This window comes from Gavialis gangeticus, unplaced genomic scaffold, assembly GCF_001723915.1.
Source record: "Gavialis gangeticus isolate Ggan-Ray unplaced genomic scaffold, GavGan_comp1, whole genome shotgun sequence".
Lineage (NCBI taxonomy): Eukaryota > Metazoa > Chordata > Crocodylia > Gavialidae > Gavialis > Gavialis gangeticus.
In genome coordinates, this window is record NW_017729034.1 from 39,709,966 (window position 1) to 39,719,468 (window position 9,503).

Sequence of the window (9,503 nt, forward strand, 5' to 3'; positions counted from 1 at the left end):
CCAAGATGAACATGAGTCTTCAATGTGATGCAGCAATCAGTAAAGCTAACCGCACTTTATCGTGCATTAGCAGGTGCATGACAAACAGGTCCAGGGAGGTGATACTTCTCCCTCTATGCAGCATTGGTCAGGCCATGGTTGGAGTACCGTGTTCAGTTTTGCATGCCACACTCCAAGAAAGATGTGGACAACCTCGAGAGGGTTCAGAGGAGGACCACTTGTATGATTAGGAGCCTGCAGGCAAAGCCCTACGAGGAAAGATTGAGGGCCCTAGATCTCTTCAGCCTGCGCAAGAGAAGGCTGAGAGGTGATCTTGTGGTGGCCTACAAATTCATCAGGGTGGGAGAACAGCAAGGAATAAGAGATGCTCTGTTTACCAAGGCACCCCTTGGAGTAACTAGGAACAACTGCCACAGAGCAGATTTAGGTTAGACATCAGGAAGAACTTTAATGGCAAGGGTTGCCAGAATATGGAATGGGCTTCCAAGGGAGGTGGTGCTCTCCCCTACCTCAGGGGTCTTTAAGAGGAGGCTAGATATGTATCTGACTGGGGTCATCTGACCCCACCACTCTTTCCTGCCCAGGGCAGGGGGCTGGACTCGATGATCTGCTAAGGTCCCTTTCGACCCAAACTTCTATGAATGCTAAGGAATTAATAGTCCTTGCCCTTTATAAATCTATCATTAAGGAAGAGACTATGGACTATAGCAATAGGCTTAATAGCTCATGCCCACTTGTTTATTTAATCTGATATTTTGTCTTCCAGTGATTATCAATATACCTGTAATATTTTTCAGAGGAAGGATCGGAATTTCTATTAGGAACAATAATGCATTAATATATCACCAGGTAGATTCTCTCCCAATCTCAACAAACTAACAGCAAGCATAAGTATAAAAACTGGTATCTCTTATACTAACTATAATAAACATTTATATTTTGAAATAATTTAAGTGCCTAATCCTGTTCTAAGACACACTGGGCACATCTAAATGTCCAATTAATTCACAGCAATAAATTCCAGCACATATCGCACCAGTTTAGTGCTCCCAGGCACTGCATTTGAACATTTGCTTGGGACTGCAGCATGTTGAGCCATGTCAGAGCAGCCCTGGCCGGCAGAGGGCCTGGGGTGTCAGCCTGCCAGCCCGAGGCTGCTCCAACCCGGCTCAACATGCTGTGGAAGGGCTGGCTAGGGCATGAGGGTGCTCAAGTATCAGGCCAGCCGGCAAACAGCTTCTGTACTGAAGTACCTTCATGCCCCAGCCAGGCCTGTCAGCATCTATACGTGCATTGTTGTGCACTAAAAATCTCCACAGAAGGGTAGTACTTGTATTTACTTCAGAGGAGTTTATTAGTTTACTGCAACCTAATAGAGTCGCATATATAGACACTGAGACGCTTACTGTGGAGCTAATTAGGAAGCTCTGCAGTAAATGTCTTGTGTAGATGCACCCACTGAGTTCTCTTCCTCAGTGTCTTATGTAATTGAGTTCCATACATTTATTCTGTTGAAAAAAACCCCAAAACAACATACCTTACAATTAAAACATTCTTCCAGTATGAAACATGGTGAACATAAGCCAAGATGGGACTCTCCCTATATTGTTTATTATTTTATGTATTGTATCTTCATGGAGTTTCCACCTAGATGTCTCTAATCTTTTAACCAGATCTATTAAACTAATACCTTTGTGCCTCTAAGTTTTGTTCCACTTTCTATACTTTCTTTTTAGATAATATTCCTTTCTGAGATGGGAAGAAATTCAGTCCCTCTGGTGGTACCCATTCTCTTTTACATGATGACTTTATAGTGGTTTCAAATGATTCTCTGTGTCCTTTTTTTTGTACAACCTAATATTACTTGGACCGGATTTCTATTTTTAGAAGAATAGTTTTTGGGGCTTGGAAAAAATAAAGTATTTTGTCATTTAAATACGTGTGCTTTAATTGGGGTTTTTTTGCCCTTTTTTGTTTAAGCATCCTATGAATACATTGTCGTCCATCTATTTTAAGGTTTTACAATTCTTATCTTTCATCTCATCAGTTTTTGAGACTTTTAAAAATATCTTTCCTAAAGTATGACTTCACAACATACTGTTTTGGTATAATGAGTATGAAACTGACCTATATTATAATCACTATTATCAGTTCAAGACCCATATCTTTTGTGTTCCTTGGGTACAGGACAAGGCTGACTTCTGTTTTTGCATGTTCCAAAACTAACTGTTCCAAAACCAACCATCTGTGGTTTGAAAAACACTAACATTATCTCATTGTGACTTTTGATCATTTATATTTGGATAGTTAAATACTACCCTACCTTGCTTGAAAAGATTTTTTTCCTCTGAGTTCTCTCTCACTCCTATGCACTTGTTAGCATTGTCCTGAGCCAGAAACTGACAGTATAAATCCTGATGTACAATTAAGACAGTGATATCTTTACACTGGAATATGTATTCTATTCAGATTAGACACATTCCAAAAGCCTAATACTCTGAAAGAGGATACAACCTTTAAAACTGTTCTTTCTTTGCTTGCTTCTTTGTTTCTACATGAGTATCACCATTCATTGCTTTTGGAAGAGGCTTTATTACTCAACTTGTACTTCAGCTGGCTGAGAAAATCTAGCAAGCATGATGCATGTCCACTCATGGATAAATCAGGACTTGTTCACCTTTTCTTAAACCTTATCCACAATCTCAGAACTTTAAAAGTTTATTTTCCTTTCAAATGTTATAATTCCACGTTAATGACCCACAGCAATTCTAATAAATAAAAGGATACATTCCTCCTCCTGAAAATAGGTCTCAGCTATCTGTACAGGAACAAAAAAAACATGTTCAACATTATAATTTCTCATTTCTTTATAACAGCTGTAAATGTGTACTTGTGTAAATGCATTATCTTAATTTTTAATATATGCTTTGTTATTTTTGTATTTAGTTTGTCCAAATGTGTTCCAGGTTTAATATTAGACAGTCATGTTCTTATTCCAGAAAAGGGTTTTAAAGAAGAAAAACAAATAATTAAAAAATAGTATATTTATTTTAAGACTTATAAATATATTTAAAAGCAGACTTTCCAGATGAGTATTTGGATTGTACAACTAAGCAATAACTGGGAAGCGGTAAATACTGATGACAGTGTCCAAGTAGCAAACTCTCATTTTTCATATATTCACACAAACTGGTAGGCCAAATTATTAGTTGGATTTTAGCCCTTTTAAAGCAATTAATTTCTATGTTTAAGTGCTTATATAACGAAGAACTTTGATACACCAGTTTAGAATGGCACATTCAGAGCTGTGCAGTGGTTGAGAGTTTTTGAATGATAAAGTATTACTTCCTCATGTTCATGGGAACCGATATTGGACCTCTTTTTGTATTAGAGTAAACATGGTAGTTAAGGCCATTTTTTTTAAATGCTTGATAATTGTGAGTGGCTCATTACTAGAGTGTTCAGTTTGAGATGCCAACAGTACATTATTCAAGTAATTTAACTGGAGCTCTCACTGCTCACAGCAACTTTTGAAAAGTTCTGGGTGCCAAGCTGGGCACCCTAAAAAAGGACCAATACACAATCACTGCTCTCACTTTTATAAATATACTTAAATTACTTGTCCAAGATGCACAGTGAGTCAGTGGTATAGCTTTGTTTACTAGTTTGGTGTTCCTTGTTCTTGGTCTGATCTACTAGCCACCATCCATTTGGGGCGAGCATCTTGAAAACAGAATTGACAGTCCTTTTTAGGACATATTCTGAATATCCTGGGTGCTACCTGGAATGATAGTCCCAAGAATTTCTGGAACTACTCAAAGATGTTCACAGAAGATTCAGAAAAGCATTTTTTATTTTCTATCATATAGTGGCAAAAAAAATTACAATCATCTCAAAAACTAAAAAGTGTGTTTTAGGGTTACACACGAAAGAATATTTTCCCCACTAAATCAAAGTTAATTGTTAGAAAAATACCCTAATGTAACAAAGCCTTGAAATACTTAATGTGAGGGTTTTCATAAATACATTTCTGAACTCTAATGTCTTAATTCTCTGTGATACAACAGGTGGTTTTATCTTAGGATCATAGAAAGTAAGGCTGGAAGGTATCTCAGGAGGTTCTCTAGTCCAGAACTAGCTAACTTGCAGCATGCGTGCCACAAGAGACATGGGCTGTCTCTGCATGTGGCATGTGGCAGATTGAGGAGGGAGCTGGAAAAACAGGGGCTGGTAGGGCAGAAAGCAGAGCAGCAGATGGGGCTGGGGAAGGGGATTGGAGTGGTACACGGGGAGGATATAGAGTTTAGCTTGCGGCACGCCTGACAAAAAATTTGGCCTCCTGCAAAAAATTTAGTCCAATCCCCTCCTCAAGGCAGGATCTCCACTGACTAAATCAATCCAGTGAAGTCTTAAAAAAATGTCCAAAGATGGAGATTCCACAACCTCTCTGGGCAGCCTGTTCCAATACTCTCCCAAGTTCCTCCTAGTATCAACCTACATTTCCCCAGCTGCAGGTTGAGACCCTTGCTCTTTGTTCTGTCCCATTCAGCTACAGAAAAGTCTCTACCCCTCCTTTTTATAAACACCATTCAGATATTTGAAATGTATTAAACTCCACCCCCTCCAAGTCTTCTCTTCTCCAAACTAAATAATCCTAGTTCTGTCAACTTTTACTCATAAGCCATGTTTCCCAGACCTTTAATCACTTTTGTCACTCTCCATTGGACTCTTTCTAGTCAGTCCACACCTGTCTTACAATATGGGACCCATGTGAGAGCAGTGCTGGGCATGTGAAATCCTGGCATGTGAGGGGCAGGAAGGGGCAGTATCAGGTCCTTAGTCCCAATCCTAGCACATGGGGGCAGAAGGGGGTGGTGCAAGGCCCAATCCCAGTATGCGGGCAATGGGAGAGGGTAGTGTTGGCCCCCTGGCCCAGACCTGGTGCATGGGCAGTAGAAGGGAGCAGTACTGGGCTCTGGGACCCAATCATGGTGTGCAGAGACAGGAGGGGGTGGTATCAGGTGCCCATGACCAATCCTGGCACATGGGGGCAGAAGGAGGCGCTGCTGGGATTCAAAGCCCCAATCCCTGGATGTGGGGTGTGGTAGGGAGTGGTGCTAAGCTTCTGGGGCCTATTCTCAGCACATGAGGGTTGGTAGGGGGCAGTGTCAGGCCCCAGGTCCCAATCTTGACATGTGGGGACAGAAGGGAGCAGTGCTGGACTCCTGGGACTCAATCCTGGTGCACTGGGCCCTCTAGATACAATCCCAGTGCGTGGGACTTAATTCAGTTACTGTGTTAGTTATTACTTAACATTTCTTAGGAAGGAAGGATGATCTTGTGGGTAGGATATAAGACTGGAAATCAGGAAATCTATACTGTATTCTAAGTTCTTCTACAGATTTCCTGTGTGACTTTGAAAATGCTATTTTCCTTGTGCTTTAGTTCCACTTGTACAGCAGCAACAACTAGGACCTTCTGGCCTACATACTGCAGAGATGTTGTGACAATAAAATCATTAATGTTAGTAAATACATTTTGAGCATTTTGCACTAATTATGATGCGTTTCTTATAAAAAGTGATGTTAATTAATGATCTGGACCAAAAAAAAAAAAAAGACATAGCTAGAGGCATGTCCTATATCAGACTTTAAGACAAGGCCCATATTATGGAAAAAGGTGTAGTTCTAATGCAGTTGTGCCCAATCTTTTCCCTCACTTGGGCTGGATGGACAGTGCTCAGTCTGTCCCATGGGCTGGATCCTGCTGGAGGACCTGATCTGGTACTTGGGAGACACAGGCCCAATCCGGTGCTTGGGCAAGGCAAGCCTAACCTGCCTGTGTGTGGTGGGGTTGGGAAGCAGCCCAGCCCAAATCTGGCTGTGCAGGTGGATGAGAGGATGGAAGGGGTATGGCCTGGCCCCAATCCAGCTGTAAGGGGGAGGGGTGCGGAAAGGGAAGTAATCCAGCATGGCCCTGCAGGGATTGGGAATTTAGCAGCAGGGGAGGGTGGCAGTATTACTTGCCACTGCTCCCCACCACTAAATTTCCCAACCGATGATGATCCCTGCAGGCCAGATGCTGCATCTCCGTGGGCCACATTTGGCCTGCAGGCCAAAGATTGAGCCCCCCTGCTCTTATATACTTTAAAAGTATATTACAGACAATACAAGGCAATACAATTGCATTACAGGCAACTGGTAGTTTTAACATGTAGAAGATGGTCACAGGAAGACCCTAGGTGAGCAAAGTTCTTCTTTGACCCTTTAATTTTGTGTTTAAACTACAAATTGCTTGTGCACATTAGGATACTAATGTAAGTTAACAGTATATCTTTTTTCCTAGTGAAAACAAAGGTGTTGCTCAGCACAAAAATCATGTATAGGAACACTATATTATATGGAATACCTGATGAAGACACAGGGGCAGTATCCTCAAGTCCATCTGCTCAACCTCTTCTCGAAGCAGGGAGAAGAGAGGCTGCAAAATCTGCTTTTGCTTCTTTTGCTGACAGTTTGCATTTGTTTTATTGGTGTCTTCCTCACGCACAGTCTCTGAGGCTGCAACAAGAACATTCTCTTCCTTTCCTGCCGTAGTCTCCACTGGAGGAGTGCCTTTGAAGAGAAAAATACCTCGGTTAAGATATACAAATATTACAGGTTGCATTTCCAGAAATATTTGAAAACTGCAAAAAAATGTAACTATATGAATAATTATCCTAAAACCAGGTAAAAATCTGGTGTGGTTAAGGTCAGGTGTAACAGATAAGCTGACTCTGATGCAAAGCTATCTAAAGAAAAACACTAATGAGTGTCACATGTTCTTGTCTAACTGTAACTAAAGAGGTGCTGGGCCCTTCCTAAAGGCATAATATCTGATGATAATATTCCCTTCCCCATTATAAAGGTCACATTCTGAAGTTCTGGAAGGTACGTGGAGGTCTCTGCAGATACAACAACACTTGGAGGTCTTGTAAAAGTATAACATGCAACTGGAAAGCTTGTAAATTCTGTTTGACAGTCATGATTCTTAAGCATTAAGAAGTTATTCACCCCAGAGTGAGAAATAATTTACAATCTCTGCAAATGAAAAAAGAAGAGCTCACAAGCAAGATGAATATGATTTCTCAACCTGGATATCCTTCCACCAGAGTCCCCCATTCACCCTCACTTCCCATGTTCCCCATGGTTAATCTCTCACCACTCACTAGAACGGGGCTTTGTTAAATGCTACTAACCTCTTCAGAGATTTGGTAATCTTGTAAGCAAAATACCTCATAACTATTTTATTCTCCCCTAGCTGCAACATATAATACACATATAGTCTATGCATAAATATATACGCCTTAGGAAAACAACCAATTCCTCTGAGAATTTGCCATATTCTAAGCATGGAATTTAAGTTAACAAAAGCCTCTTTTTCAATGGAAAGCTTACTTTATTGCTTCATCTATCACTCAAGCAGCTACAGATTTTCTTCAGAGTTTTCAAATTAACAAACCAACCATGAGCCAAGCATGGAAAATTTCAGCCTAACAGTCTAAAAGCTACAGAAAATGTCTTGTCTTATTAGATAAGATGCATCACCTTTTGCCTGAATATCTTGCCATTTAGAAAAGAGGTAACAGAAATAGAGATCTATAGAGACAAGATGTATTTTGCTTTTTATATCACTCTCCTATGGGATGATCTGAAATAAAAAGGGGTTACAGATGATGCTACAGCAGATACCTACATCTCAACAATTAGCACTCAAGTGTAACTTCAAACAGACAAATTTGCATATTAAAAAAATCTTGCAAATCACAGCTGCTTTAACAAGACGTCAAGAGTTGACGGGCCCACAGACTAAGACCAAAAGTTTGTAATGCATTTATGTCAACGTCAATAAATTTGTCCTCGACTGAGGTAGCCATGCCAGCAAAAAAATCCTAGTGTAAATGTGCTTTTAGTAGAAAACTTGCTCTCCTTGTGGGAATGGTATTATCATGCTGGCCTAAAGTACAGCTTTGCTGGCATGGCTGAATCTACACAATATATACTTTGCCAATACAGAATACCAGTATTCTACTTTGTTTAAAAAACCCTGTAGTATAAATATGGTCTAAACTACCATATACCTACCCAATCCCATTAGCAACTTCAGTTTGCTAATGCCACAAATAATTCACCTTTCACCAATATTAAAAAAGTAGCTCTTAAAATATTTTAAGAAACCTGGCAGGATTATTATTTTACAAGGACCTACTTACCTGTTTTACAAGGATTTTACAATAGTTATACTCTATGTTGACTTGCCAACAATTTTCTTAAAATACTATCTTAGAATTAGAGCTGGTTAGAAAATTTTTATTATAATAATTTCGTGAAGCTTAGATATTTGTGAAATCATAATAATAAATTCCACAACATTCTTGCAAGCAAGCTAAGGAAGTACGGGTTGGATGAACAGGCTGTAAGGTGGATAGGAAACTGGCTGGATCATCAGGCTCAAAGGGTAGTAATCAATGGCCGATGTCTAGCTGGCAGCCAGTATCAAGCAGAGCACCCCCAGGGTCGGTCTTCAGCCTGGTTTTATTCAGTGTGTTCAACAATCTGGATGATGGGATGAAGTACACCCTCAGGAAGTTTGTGGATGACACGAAACTGGGGGAGTAGTAGATATGCTGGAGGGTAGGGCTAGGATTCAGAGAGAAATTGGAGGATTGGACCAAAAAAAAAGTCATGAGGTTCAATAAGGACAAGTGCAAATCCTGCACTTAGGATGAAACCATCCTATGCACCGCTACAGGCTGGGGACCAAATTGCTCAGTAGCAACTCTGCAGAAAAGGACCTGGGGGTTACAGTGAACAGTAAGCTGGATTTGAGCCAGCGGTGTGCCCTTGTTACAAAGAAGCCTAACAGTATACCAGGCTGCATCAGCAGTAGCGTTACCAGCAGATTAGGGGAAGTGATTCTTCCCCTCTATTTGGCACTGGTGAGGTCACATCTAGAATACTGTGTCCAGTCTTGGGCCTCATACTACACAAAGGATGTGGACAAATTGGAGAAAGTCTAGTGGAGGACAACAAAAATGGTTAGAAGCCTGGGGCACATAATTTCTGAGGAGAGGCTGAGGGAATTGGGCTTATGAGGATTTGATAACAGCCTTCAACTACCTGAAAGTTAGTGCCAAAGAGGATGGAGCTAGACCACGGGTGGGCAAAATATGGCTTGTGGGCTGGATGTAGCCCACCAACTAATTGTATCCAGCCCACAGGTAGGCAGCCACCAATTTCTGCTTCTGCCATGTTGGGCAGGTAGGCTGTGGACAGGGCTGGCAGGTATAGGGTGGCCATCAGAAGTTGAACATTTATAAATCTTCAGTGATACACAGAGATAGATATGATAGTTTCTGCTGTTTGTGTCAAAGTTAGAGGTTTTTTTCTTTTTGTTTGTTCCTATAAATACAAATACATAATATACCTTCCTTACCTATCTATTCTCATTTCCTTGCTTATTTG

General features: G+C 40.7%; 1 protein-coding gene across 1 annotated transcript in view; it reads right to left on the bottom strand.

Moving 5' to 3' along the window:
* CNST (consortin, connexin sorting protein) overlaps positions 1-9,503 on the bottom strand; it is a 128,371-nt gene that overhangs the window by 44,589 nt on the left and 74,279 nt on the right. Inside the window, exons 4-5 of the mRNA XM_019527188.1 lie at positions 6,409-6,614; positions 2,788-2,818 (exon numbers count right to left, since the gene is read on the bottom strand). Coding sequence (XP_019382733.1) covers positions 2,788-2,818; positions 6,409-6,614 — 237 coding nt within the window. The remainder of the gene's footprint in view (positions 1-2,787; positions 2,819-6,408; positions 6,615-9,503) is intronic.